At 33.4% G+C, this 14,880-nt stretch overlaps 2 protein-coding genes across 2 annotated transcripts in view; both read left to right on the top strand.

Annotated features, from left to right (window-relative positions):
* The window catches only part of LOC134727319 (uncharacterized), a 286,564-nt gene extending 278,089 nt beyond the window's left edge, over positions 1-8,475 (top strand). The window contains exons 3-4 of the mRNA XM_063591696.1: positions 6,872-7,090; positions 8,465-8,475. Coding sequence (XP_063447766.1) covers positions 6,872-7,090; positions 8,465-8,475 — 230 coding nt within the window. The remainder of the gene's footprint in view (positions 1-6,871; positions 7,091-8,464) is intronic.
* Positions 8,476-9,090: 615 nt separating this feature from the next.
* Positions 9,091-10,014, top strand: LOC134681642 (uncharacterized). Its single transcript, XM_063541296.1, has one exon. It carries the CDS (start codon positions 9,115-9,117, stop codon positions 9,898-9,900), a length of 786 nt encoding a protein of 261 aa, XP_063397366.1. The 5' UTR covers positions 9,091-9,114; the 3' UTR covers positions 9,901-10,014.
* Positions 10,015-14,880: the final 4,866 nt, after the last annotated feature.

The raw sequence follows: 14,880 nt of genomic DNA, 5'->3' as shown, positions 1-14,880 counted from the left end.
TATTGATCCGGTGTAACTTTAAAACACGCGTTGCATGCTTATTTTCTTGTAATGTACATTTTTCAGCACCAGTTTGTAACACAGATAAGTATTTTAATCTAGGAGCGAACATTTTATTTTAGGATTTCACTGAGATTTACGGCCCTGCACTGCTAATTTTGCATAGGTACTTTTTCTGTACAAAAAATCTGTAGTACTGGAAAATTACTTTTAAAATATAGTACTTTTTTAGTACTTCAAATTTATTGTAATATTTAAGTACTTGTTTTTTACAGTACTTGATTTGTACTTCAAATTTCAAGTACTCAATTTGTACTTTAATTGTGTAGTACTAAATGTGTACCTCAAATATTAGGTACAAATCAAGTACTGTAAAAAACAGGTACCTAAATATTACAATAAATTTAAAGTACTAAAAAAGTACCATATTTTAAAAGTAATTTTCCAGTACCACAGATTTTTTGTACAGAAAAAGTACCTATGCAAAAGTAGCAGTGTAAGGAGCGATTTTTACGGCATTGCCATTTCTTTTCTCTAGGAAAAGTCTTGAGAGATATCTGCACCACGTTGTTTTATGAACCTTTAGTACATGTATGCCCTGCTGACTGCACATTTTGGGGTCGATTAGACTTGTAGTTTCAGAGTATAACTGATAAGAAGGATGTGGATTTTTTTTTCAGAAGAGATGTAAGAACAATATTGAAATTCAATTCTTCTTGAATAATTGATCATAGGTCTTTCCTTCCATATTGTTTTAATGAAACTGTCATAAATAAACGGTCATACATATTGATTGATTGGTTGGTTGGTTGGTTGGTTGGTTGGTTGGTTGGTTTATTACTTAAACACTTGGGATAGGGTCTCTTGAAGCAACCGGAAAAAACTGAGATCTTGGACCCCGTATTGAACACACGAGACGGAAACATGCACTGATTTATTGATTGATTGATTGATTGGTTGGTTGGTTGGTTGGTTGGTTAAACATGTTGATTGGTTGATTAAACACGTTGGTTGGTTGGTTAAACACGTTAGATAGTGTTTCTCGAAACAAGCGAGAAAGAAACTAATGAGATCGTGGACTCCATATTAAACACATGAGACGGAAACATGCACCGATTGGTTGATTGATTGGTTGGTTGGTTGGCTTAACATGTTGATTGGTTGATTGAACACGTTGGTTGGTTGGTTGGTTGGTTGGTTAAACACGTTTGATAGTGTTTCTTGAAACAAGCGAGAAAGAAACAAATGAGATCGTGGACTCCATATTAAACACATGAGACGGAAACATGCACTGATTGGTTGATTGATTGATTGGTTGGTTGGTTGGTTGGTTGGCTAAACATGTTGATTGGTTGATTAAACACGTTGGTTGGTTGGTTAAACACGTTGGAAAGTGTTTCTTGAAACAAGCGAGAAAGAAACAAATGAGATCGTGGACTCCATATTAAACACATGAGACGGAAACATGCACTGATTGGTTGATTGATTGGTTGGTTGGTTGGTTGGCTAAACATGTTGATTGGTTGATTAAACACGTTGGTTGGTTGGTTGGTTGGTTGGTTGGTTGGTTGGTTGGTTAAACAACACGTTTGAAAGTGTTTCTTGAAACAAGCGAGAAAGAAACAAATGAGATCGTGGACTCCATATTAAACACATGAGACGGAAACATGCACTGATTGGTTGATTGATTGGTTGGTTGGTTGGCTAAACATGTTGATTGGTTGACTAAACACGTTGGTTGGTTGGTTGGTTGGTTGGTTGGTTGGTTAAACAACACGTTTGATAGTGTTTCTTGAAACAAGCGAGAAAGAAACAAATGAGATCGTGGACTCCATATTAAACACATGAGACGGAAACATGCACTGATTGATTGATTGATTTATTGGTTGGTTGGTTGGTTGGTTGGTTGGTTGAACACGTTGATTGGTTGATCAAACACATTCATTTGTAAGTGGGGGTAAAAAAAAAAAGGGGGGGGGGGGGGGTCCTAGGGATTTTTTTTTTATATAAACGGAACAGAATGGTTAAAATTGTCGTTTTACAATTTAAATCAATTGCTTCTAAAAAGCAATTGTAAACGGTCTTGCCCCACCCCCCTTTGAAACATGATTGATTGTTATGTGTGTGTGTGTGTTTGTTTGTCTGTTTGTTTCTGTAAGGGGTCTATATTATTCCGGGGAAGTTTCATGTTTAGTTCGGAAAGTTTTTATTTTATTTCAGGTCCAGCGCGCGCGCCAGATTGAGGAGACATCACGTGACGCGGGTTGATAATAACGAAAACTCAGTCTTTTTATTTCTTTTCAGGTGGAGACGTTGAACAGACAACATCTATAGAGATGGAATGTGCACAATGTAATTTCTTTTGTCATTGTAGGAAATTGACATTTCGGTCACAGTTCACCAGCAGTGCATGATTTGGATTTTATTGATCCGGTGTAACTTTAAAACACGCGTTGCATGCTTATTTTCTTGTAATGTACATTTTTCAGCACCAGTTTGTAACACAGATAAGTATTTTAATCTAGGAGCGAACATTTTATTTTAGGATTTCACTGAGATTTACGGCCCTGCACTGCTAATTTTGCATAGGTACTTTTTCTGTACAAAAAATCTGTAGTACTGGAAAATTACTTTTAAAATATAGTACTTTTTTAGTACTTCAAATTTATTGTAATATTTAAGTACTTGTTTTTTACAGTACTTGATTTGTACTTCAAATTTCAAGTACTCAATTTGTACTTTAATTGTGTAGTACTAAATGTGTACCTCAAATATTAGGTACAAATCAAGTACTGTAAAAAACAGGTACCTAAATATTACAATAAATTTAAAGTACTAAAAAAGTACCATATTTTAAAAGTAATTTTCCAGTACCACAGATTTTTTGTACAGAAAAAGTACCTATGCAAAAGTAGCAGTGTAAGGAGCGATTTTTACGGCATTGCCATTTCTTTTCTCTAGGAAAAGTCTTGAGAGATATCTGCACCACGTTGTTTTATGAACCTTTAGTACATGTATGCCCTGCTGACTGCACATTTTGGGGTCGATTAGACTTGTAGTTTCAGAGTATAACTGATAAGAAGGATGTGGATTTTTTTTTCAGAAGAGATGTAAGAACAATATTGAAATTCAATTCTTCTTGAATAATTGATCATAGGTCTTTCCTTCCATATTGTTTTAATGAAACTGTCATAAATAAACGGTCATACATATTGATTGATTGGTTGGTTGGTTGGTTGGTTGGTTGGTTGGTTGGTTTATTACTTAAACACTTGGGATAGGGTCTCTTGAAGCAACCGGAAAAAACTGAGATCTTGGACCCCGTATTGAACACACGAGACGGAAACATGCACTGATTTATTGATTGATTGATTGATTGGTTGGTTGGTTGGTTGGTTGGTTAAACATGTTGATTGGTTGATTAAACACGTTGGTTGGTTGGTTAAACACGTTAGATAGTGTTTCTCGAAACAAGCGAGAAAGAAACTAATGAGATCGTGGACTCCATATTAAACACATGAGACGGAAACATGCACCGATTGGTTGATTGATTGGTTGGTTGGTTGGCTTAACATGTTGATTGGTTGATTGAACACGTTGGTTGGTTGGTTGGTTGGTTGGTTAAACACGTTTGATAGTGTTTCTTGAAACAAGCGAGAAAGAAACAAATGAGATCGTGGACTCCATATTAAACACATGAGACGGAAACATGCACTGATTGGTTGATTGATTGATTGGTTGGTTGGTTGGTTGGTTGGCTAAACATGTTGATTGGTTGATTAAACACGTTGGTTGGTTGGTTAAACACGTTGGAAAGTGTTTCTTGAAACAAGCGAGAAAGAAACAAATGAGATCGTGGACTCCATATTAAACACATGAGACGGAAACATGCACTGATTGGTTGATTGATTGGTTGGTTGGTTGGTTGGCTAAACATGTTGATTGGTTGATTAAACACGTTGGTTGGTTGGTTGGTTGGTTGGTTGGTTGGTTGGTTGGTTAAACAACACGTTTGAAAGTGTTTCTTGAAACAAGCGAGAAAGAAACAAATGAGATCGTGGACTCCATATTAAACACATGAGACGGAAACATGCACTGATTGGTTGATTGATTGGTTGGTTGGTTGGCTAAACATGTTGATTGGTTGACTAAACACGTTGGTTGGTTGGTTGGTTGGTTGGTTGGTTGGTTAAACAACACGTTTGATAGTGTTTCTTGAAACAAGCGAGAAAGAAACAAATGAGATCGTGGACTCCATATTAAACACATGAGACGGAAACATGCACTGATTGATTGATTGATTTATTGGTTGGTTGGTTGGTTGGTTGGTTGGTTGAACACGTTGATTGGTTGATCAAACACATTCATTTGTAAGTGGGGGTAAAAAAAAAAAGGGGGGGGGGGGGTCCTAGGGATTTTTTTTTTATATAAACGGAACAGAATGGTTAAAATTGTCGTTTTACAATTTAAATCAATTGCTTCTAAAAAGCAATTGTAAACGGTCTTGCCCCACCCCCCTTTGAAACATGATTGATTGTTATGTGTGTGTGTGTGTTTGTTTGTCTGTTTGTTTCTGTAAGGGGTCTATATTATTCCGGGGAAGTTTCATGTTTAGTTCGGAAAGTTTTTATTTTATTTCAGGTCCAGCGCGCGCGCCAGATTGAGGAGACATCACGTGACGCGGGTTGATAATAACGAAAACTCAGTCTTTTTATTTCTTTTCAGGTGGAGACGTTGAACAGACAACATCTATAGAGATGGAATGTGCACAATGTAATTTCTTTTGTCATTGTAGGAAATTGACATTTCGGTCACAGTTCACCAGCAGTGCATGATTTGGATTTTATTGATCCGGTGTAACTTTAAAACACGCGTTGCATGCTTATTTTCTTGTAATGTACATTTTTCAGCACCAGTTTGTAACACAGATAAGTATTTTAATCTAGGAGCGAACATTTTATTTTAGGATTTCACTGAGATTTACGGCCCTGCACTGCTAATTTTGCATAGGTACTTTTTCTGTACAAAAAATCTGTAGTACTGGAAAATTACTTTTAAAATATAGTACTTTTTTAGTACTTCAAATTTATTGTAATATTTAAGTACTTGTTTTTTACAGTACTTGATTTGTACTTCAAATTTCAAGTACTCAATTTGTACTTTAATTGTGTAGTACTAAATGTGTACCTCAAATATTAGGTACAAATCAAGTACTGTAAAAAACAGGTACCTAAATATTACAATAAATTTAAAGTACTAAAAAAGTACCATATTTTAAAAGTAATTTTCCAGTACCACAGATTTTTTGTACAGAAAAAGTACCTATGCAAAAGTAGCAGTGTAGTTCATACGGCATAAGGAGATACAGAGGGACAATTATAAAGTGTAATGGCATAAAGCACAGTCCGTCAAAGTTGTAATTCACTCAGGGTATCTTTCCACTATTTAAAAAAAAATATGAAATAACGACTTGTCCGTGACGTGACATTATTTGACTATACCCTGTCAGGAAAAAAACCAGTCTCCATAAAAATAATAATAAAGATCAACAAAAGCATTCCGACAGTAGGATATGTTTTGGTTATCGGATATTCATATTGGGATAGGGTGCATTAAAGTTAATATAACGAGAAGAAGATGTAGTATAATTGCCAACGAACAACTCCCTTTTTGAGACCAAATGGTGTATTACGTAAACGAACATAGGTCACATTACCGCAAGCAGAACTCATATCGATAAATAGGCTAGATATGACAAATCACGATAAAACAATTCAAACTAGAAATCTTTAGGCTTTATTTATGTGTATAACTATGGACTTAAAACAATGAAACATATATAGCAACAAACTAAAACCACTGAATAACAGGCACATGCAAATAGCTGATTGTAAGCAAATAGCAGATGTTTATTTGGTCCCTTTTGTGTGGTCTCTTTTACCATTGGATGAGATAGTGCAACAACTAACCAACAAAGATATCTGCTTATTATGCATAAAATAACTCTGGATTATGTTTATAATTCTAATTTTTTCAGCAAAATGTGCAGCTTCTTGTTTGAAATACATTATTTAAATTGCTGTCCGTTATATATATGCATTAAGTGTTTGCAAGTTGACGTTCCACAAATTCATATCTTCTATAAAATAACAGCACATGTATATTCTTTTAAAACTTTTATAAGTTATAAACATCTCTCCTATATATGTATTATTTGTTGTGTTCGTGTGCGTTTTTTATGTGTCTCCGTCTTTATTTGCTGTTCTGAATATGTAAGATGTTTACTTTTCATTTCCTTAGTACGTTTACCATACTTTAAATTTGATCTAGACCTTTTTCTTTTGAATAAATGGTCCTTTACGTGTCTTCAGTCTATTCATATAAGACACTCATGTCATGTAAACACTATCATACATTACAACACATAATAAGATGCGACCAATACTTCCAATTATTTACATACATACTTTTTACGAATGGTTCAGTCTATTGTCCTCTAATGTGCATGTTCTCATAGATATAATATGATAAAAAAATTTGTCATACAATCTCTGTGCGTCACGAAATATGTGCTATGTGAGTAGATTGCAAAGGCGTACCATTTCAGAAATACTTTTATTCAGAAATGCTTAAGTATCTTAATTCGCGATTAATACTGTGATTGACTACGGAATTGTATATTTGTCTTACTGTAATACAAATCATGCGATATTCCCGATTTTTTATTTGACGTTGCTTGTTTTGGCGTCCTTCTGTTTGATATTTTGGTCTCATTGCTAATATCACCATTTTACTCTTTGTGATTTCATAATTTAATTTGCGTCAAAATCTAAATTTTATATGTTTTACCCTTTCCTGCATTTGTTTTCAGGTAATTGTAATTTTGATGACCAAAACATGGAAGTCGACAAATCCTTTAATCATCTGGATGCCGTATCTCTCCCTACCTTAGACGATTGTAAAAATAGATGTGATGATTATGAAGATGGGTCTAATCAATGTTGGGTCATAAAATACCATGCTGCATCTAATGATTGTTGGCTGTACGTTTCTTCTAACCCACGACAGTACTTATCTAACAAGGCAAACAGTAACAAAAATATCTTCTACAGTACTCGGGATTGTTTTTCGGGTAAGAACAACATACATGAATTTAAATATAATTACATTTAATATTTCGTTTTTATTGTTGTACTGGTGTCGTTTTGTACACTTTTCATGCGTTTTTATATATAATAATTTATTTACACATTTCTCAAGATTATTTATTATGAGCAGATAACAAAAGTTTTTTATCTAATTAAGAGCCAGTATGTGATAAAACCATGCAAAATGGTCCAAATCCAAAATATTCCAATCAGACTGATATTTTTTATTTTAGATACCTTATATGTAATAACTTTTTGTGCAAAATATTTTGAAAAAATATTCAGCCATTATTTGTGTATGCTGAATATGCGATAATTGTCTATTTTTGTACTGACAAATGGCCATTTCAAGCCTATTTTAGGGTATTTTGACCTGATTTTTTTTCGTTTTATAGAAAAAATATAGCTTAATGATAACAAATATCTTAACTAACAACTTTAAATGAAAGGAAATTATGATAATTCAAAAAGTTGTGAGATTTCTCAATACCCCTACTAACAGGTTGAAATTGCATGGTTTTGAAAAAGTGCCGAATCAGCAAAATTTGTATATTTTCAAAGGCTTAAATCTTGTAAGATCATGTTTTATTTTCGAAAAAATGTAATATTTCATGAAGCTTATATATTTATCTACAAAATGCAAGAAAATGGTGCTCGGCAAATGATACCTTCTTACCAATTTCCCAATATTTGCCAGGCTAAATTTTTTTACTTGTCTTAGAACTGATATGCACCTTTAAAAAAAACCTAAAAGTTGAAAAAAATAAATATGATCATGAGAGAAAACACCTACTGTGTACATGTACTACGTACAAGTTATCTAATATATCAGTTGCACGAACCTCTCTGGCAACCTGCAAAAAGGTAAAAAAAAATGTCATTTTTTTCTTTTTTTTATATAATGTTCTTTGCAAAATATAACAAGATAATGCTATATTTAAGAGATATATCAATTATCCAGCCCTTTAAAAAGTACCTAAATATTGTGATTTTTTTTGCATTTTTTTATTAATAATTCACATATATGCAAATAAGGCAGTAAAATTGAAAATAGTGTGAATTTAAAATTATTTTTTTTTATCTTAACTCCTAAATACCCAAAGAATTTGGAAATATATATATTGTGGCCAAGTTATAACTACCAATTTGGGCGAAATTTGAGATTTTGCATGGTTTTATGGCAGACTGGCTCTTAAAAATTATCTCCTGGTTTTATTTTTATAAGTGCTTCTTATTTATTGTGTTTTAACATATTTTTGTTTAGTTATTGATGTAAATAAAAATGAAGTAATTGACATTTTTTATTTAACTTTTAGTTGACACCTAGCATTATATTTACATCTTCAATATCACTTAATGAATTAGTGATTAAGTAATTTATAAAATAAATGGAAGGATAGCTAAATCTCATACATTTAAAGTAACGCCGTATAATAATAATGACAGTGATGAAAATGTTTTTAAAGCACCCTATATAAATAAAAATACTCGTAGGCGCTGTACGTTTATGCAGCAGGTTGATTTAGTTTAATCAAAGACAAAAACATAAATCATACACTTTGTCCGAAAAAAAAACAAAAAAAAAACGCCTACCATAAACAAATTCAATACGGACTTACATGTAATTATCGAAACGAAATATTGAAAATCAATAAGCTTGTTAAAAGAGAAAAAATGTATTAGTATTTTGTAAGAAAACGATAAAAAGCGTGAGTTGATACTAAATTATTTATCTGTGTGCTTGAAAATTTTAATAGACCGAACTCTATAAGAGTGTTTCCTCCTATCCTGACAGAACACATTTAACACTCCCGTTTCCAATCATCGATTTTGTTTTATCATGAAGCAATGCATGACCAATATATAAATATTCTGATTATGACACTACACAACTTTTGAAAAAAAGGTTTGTCTTCTTATTGTAGCGTCCATACTGCAAGAGCCTGCACCAAGTGCATCTTTGGACATGCAAACACTAGTTAAAAACTGTATAGAGACAACAACAGCCGGATATTTATCTACACTTCCGCCAGAAACATCTGAATACCAACTATTAACAACAAGAACGGACAATAATTATAAAAGTTCATATATCACCACAATGGAAAACAAAGATACAACTGAGTCGGGCACAACGATTAATATCGTACACAAAACAATAACGGCCTTGTCAACAAATAAATTGACGGCCGACACAACAACTCAAATGAAGACTACCGAACCTCTCGTTACTTTAAATAATGAAAACACTACACAGAATTCATTACGAACAGAACCACCAATAACTGATGGATCTCTGAGCACTAACACATTTAACAAATCCATTACTTTATCCATTATGACGTCAGAATACTTCACAACTGAGGAGACGCTAATATCGACATTGCAGACGGTTTCAAATACGGGTTCAGTCGCTAGCAGTGAAAATACTTCGGAGATGGACCGTTTCAATACAATTGTGTCTCTCTCATCCAAAAACTGCGTATGCCCATGTGATTTTGTTTCTAAAAATATAACTGCTGAAATGTTACAAAATCGAATAGATGAACTTAAAAGAATTTTAACTGTTGATAAAACTACTTTAAGTTCCTATATACGGAAACATACTAGTGCCAAAGATGAAAGGCCTAGTTCAAAAGCCATTGGATCAATGGGAATTTTGCTACTTACTTTGACGATATGTTTTATAGTGCTTATTGATTTGTCAACTTTTTGTCAATATATTAAGTGCAAACGTTTGAAGAGAAAATAACTTAGAAGGAAAACGATGTAAACGAATGGCGAATAAGTAAAACTGTTACTTAAATCTATATGGAACTGTTAATCATTCTACATGGAACTCATTAATGTTATTATAACAATGGGATCAAACTGTCTAAATTTAGGTGGAGAATATTAGGTACAACCATGTATGTAAACAAGCAGGTACAAGCATGTATGTAAACCAACACGCCATGCATTGTATATAATATATAAAACAGGAATGTAAACTAATTATCATGTACGGAATAATTTGATGAGGGATACACTTGATTGACACAGAAACCTTTTAACACTCAAAAGAACAAAATAAATACACTGGTAGATAAGCAGTATTCACTAAACCGATCGAAAACTAGACAAAAACATCTAAGAATGAATAATCATAGAATACCACTAAAGATTACAACTAAGAAGATGCCGTACTTTCTACTGACACATGGTGAAAGGAAAGATTATCTGACAAGGTTCCATACATACATTTGTACAAGACTGATATATTTTGACATGAAAGGATAACCTGACAAGGTTCCATACATATGACTGACACATTTTGACATGAACGGATAACCTGACAAGGTTCCATACATATGAATGACACATTTTGACATGAAAGGATAACCTGACAAGGTTCCATACATATGACTGACACATTTTGACATGAAAGGGTAAGCTGACAAGGTTTCATACACATGACTGACACATTTTGACATGAAAGGATAACCTGACAAGGTTCCATACATATGACTGACACATTTTGACATGAAAGGGTAACCTGACAAGGTTCCATACATATGACTGACACATTTTGACATTAAAGGGTAACCTGACAAGGTTCCATACATATGACTGAAACATTTTAACATGAAAGGTAACCTGACAAGGTTCCATACATATGACTGACACATTTTGAAATGAAATGATAGCCTGACAAGGTTCCATACATCTGACTGACACATTTTGACAAGAAGGGATAGCCTGACAAGGTTCCATACATATGACCGACACATTTTGACATGAAATGATAGCCTGACAAGGTTCCATACATATAACCGACACATTTTGACATGAAATGATAGCTGACAAGGTTCCATACATGTGACTGACGACTGACACATTTTGACATGAAAGGGTAACCTGACAAGGCTCTATACATATGACTGACACATTTTGACATGATATGACAACCTTGACAAGGTTATATATATATATATGACTGACACATTTTGACATGTTGTCCCCGCAGACAAAGCCCCAAATAACATCGTTTTTATCTGTACAATCCCCTTCCCTTTCATGAATTTGACCTACCGAAATAGACTATTTACCGGATTTGTAATCACATAAGCAACACGACGGGTGCCGCATGTGGAGCAGGATCTGCTTACCCTTCCGGAGCACCTGAGATCACCCCTAGTTTTTGGTGGGGTTCGTGTTGTTTATTCTTTAGTTTTCTATGTTGTATCATGTGTACTATTGTTTTTCTGTTTGTCTTTTTCATTTTTAGCCATGGCGTTGTCAGTTTGTTTTAGATTTACGAGTTTGACTGTCCCATTGGTATCTTTCGTCCCCCTTTTTTTGACATGAAAGGATAGCCTGACAAGGTTCCATACATATGACTGACATATTTTGACATGAACGGATAACCTGACAAGGTTTCATACATATGATCGACACATTTTACATGAAAGGATAACCTGACAAGGTTTCATATATATGACTGACACATTTTGACATGAAAGGATAACCTGACAAGGTTCCATATATATGACCGACACATTTTGACATGAAAGGATACCCTGACAAGTTTCCATACATATGACCGACACATTTGGACATGAAAGGATAACCTGACAAGGTTCCATTCATATGACTGACACATTTTTACATGATTGATTTATATGACTAAGATTCCTTCCTTTGTATTGACTCATATTCACCTTACAGGGTTACTTGACTAGTTTCCCTTCTTGGGATTGACAAATAATAATCTTACAGGGTTACTCGATTGGGCTCATTCTTCAGAATTGCCAAACTAGCACTTGACACGGTAACTGGCAAATAAGTCCATTACAGGGTAAGCTAACGAGGCGGGTGTTGTTTTTTTTTTAGATTAACACATTTCTTTTGAATGGATCCATTTTTGTTCAAGCAAAGACAAGCAAAGCAAATTTCTTCCTCGGGACTAACACATAAACTTATGTTATGATATGACTGTCTAGCTGAAAAGATATAATTTGCACATGATAGGGCTGCCAGTTATATCATATTTCGTATATGATACTGAAAAATTATACCATAAAATGTTAAACTGTGTTAATGTCTCATAAGGACTTACACATTATCAAATCAACAGGTAAGGTTTTATCCTTGTGACACTAACATATTAGCACATGGTATGGCTAATTCGTGATCAAATTTCTTCCTTTGAACTGTTCATTTTGCAGAGTTAGATGACTAGGTTTTTTTTCTAGATGACGGATACATAAGCACATGAATGGGTAATCAATTATGATTCTTAAATGTGCTTGTGCTTTATACGTACATGACAGGGTTATCGACGAGGTTTCTTACTAAATGCTGTTATATATAAACACATGGAGGGAATAGCGACGATGTGTCTAAGTTGATACCATACATATTAATTATAATCTTGACAAGGTTAGCGACGATGTTTCGTACTTACTTAAGGCTGTGCTGTATCAACACACGGCGGGATTAGCGACGCAGTTTCTTATTTGAGACCGTACTGTATTAACACATGACAGGGTTAGGGACGAGTTTTCTTACTTAAGCCTGTGATATATCAACACATGGCGGGATTATCAACGATGATTTTTATTTGAACCTGTACTATATATATCAGCACGCGACAGTGCGAGCTGACGAGGTTTCTATATTTGATATTGACACATACGCAAATGACTAGGGTAGTTGACTCGGTTTCTTCCTTTGAACTTATTTCAACCACATCAATTGCAGGACAAACCGTTTTTACATAAGTCAATGTTTCAATAGTATAAAAACAAAAAGATAAACGGAAGAACTTTTTAATATATAATATTGATCAACATGTCAGTCTACTGTATTCTCAGTATTGATCCAATAAAAAATAAAACACATTGCCAAGTTTAACAACATATATATTTCGTATCTCAGTTATTCTTATCTTAAAATGTTAAAATTACCAAATCTACAGATATGTCATTATCAACGATGTATATTTGTATTCTTGTATTGGTACTGCACTTTAACGTAGATTTATGACAGCAACGTGTATGAAAGTTGCAGAATTAATTGAATTGTTGATTATCAATCATTATCTATTTATTTACAGAATTTTACAACGGAAAAAATATTGACAAGGCATGTTTTGCGTATTTCAATAAAAGTCTGAAATATCTATTGACTCTACAGATCATGAGCTCCTAAAAAGTTTTTAAAAAAAACTTTAAAACATCGTATTTTAATCCAATCACTGTTCTTTCTCTAAGGAAGTAAAGTATAATCGCTCAATGAAATAATGGATTGCTTCAAAAACTATTAGATAATCTTTATAAGCATGTCTAATTACGTCAATCGTGACAGATCTCCAGCAGTTAATGTTGAAATAGACTTCCTATAAAGAATGTGAAATCTTCTTCATACATGAACATTGTACTTTAAAACCTATTGTATGAACAGAAATTGTTGGCTTCCTGTTATTGGCACTAATTCGTGAAAGATGTTCACCATGAATAAAATCAATAACGATGTTATGAAAGATGTACACCATAAATAAAATATATTACAATATTAAAACAATCTATCGACCTACAATGAACCAAAGAATGTTTGAGTTTGTGATTCTTACAGTAAATGGACCACACGAATCCACCCATAACTTGGTCAGTAAAGGTTCCCTTTAAAGTCGGAATTGAATCATAAATCGAATGAAAACCATATGAATATTCAAATTAATAAAAAAAAAACCATGCATATGCTTTTATAACTTAATGACTGTTTTTTTTAATTTAATTTTATTATTTACTGGTACTTTTTTCTCAAGAATACAATTCTTTTTTAATAGTTTGCTTTCAGTTAACAATTCGACGATATGTGTTCCATATGCGGTGAACTAAGTTTGACCTTTCTCGTAAAAATCCGGTGTTCGCAATACGTATGGATCTGTCATTTCAATAAACTATTATTGTCTTGTACATGTTAAACACGTGCTCAATATCCATGCTTCTTTGTTGATGGTTTGCTTATGTGACAATCGTTAAACTATGGTTTCAATACACGACAATCAACTGATACCATACTTTCACTTTATAACAGATCGAGGGAATTTTGTCCTTGACAATTGTACGATACTAGTATTAATAGGTAAAATAATAATCGAGCACAGAACACTAAGTTAATGATATATGCATTCATTGGCTCAAGAGTTGGATAAACATAATTTGCACCAGTCACCCGTTCTATATGACTTTGAAATTCCATGATATCTATAGTATTACATCGTAAGTTTTATTCATTACTAAAATTAAAAAAACAACCGCACTCAGGTCCAAATGTTCATGTAAGGTCAGCTACTTTTATTGACACTTTACCCACATGTGTATATGTGTGTTTATGTGAATTTTTGTCTATTTGTGTTCAATTTCATTGTCTGATAAATATACTGTGTTTATCTCTTCCTTTTTAAAGTTGTTACACTAATACTTTGTTTAATCACATTTTGATAATATTCTTTTCTTTCTTTCAAATTAAAGTGCTTTTATATTTTTATTTCATTTTATTTGCATCCCGCTTTATATAGTGAAACCTAATAACTCCTCCAAATGAACACCCGTTCATCCAATATAGGATAGCAGACAAAATTACAAAAATATTAAGCTTAATGTTCAAAATACACAGTCTCGTCTGTTAAGCTGTGTTATATGTACAGTTTCACAGTGTCATCTGTTAAAGCTTGTGCGTTGTGCAA

This window comes from Mytilus trossulus, chromosome 8 (genome assembly GCF_036588685.1).
Source record: "Mytilus trossulus isolate FHL-02 chromosome 8, PNRI_Mtr1.1.1.hap1, whole genome shotgun sequence".
Lineage (NCBI taxonomy): Eukaryota > Metazoa > Mollusca > Bivalvia > Mytilida > Mytilidae > Mytilus > Mytilus trossulus.
Note: the sequence above shows the minus strand (reverse complement) of the source record. Positions and strands in the feature narration are given on the sequence as shown.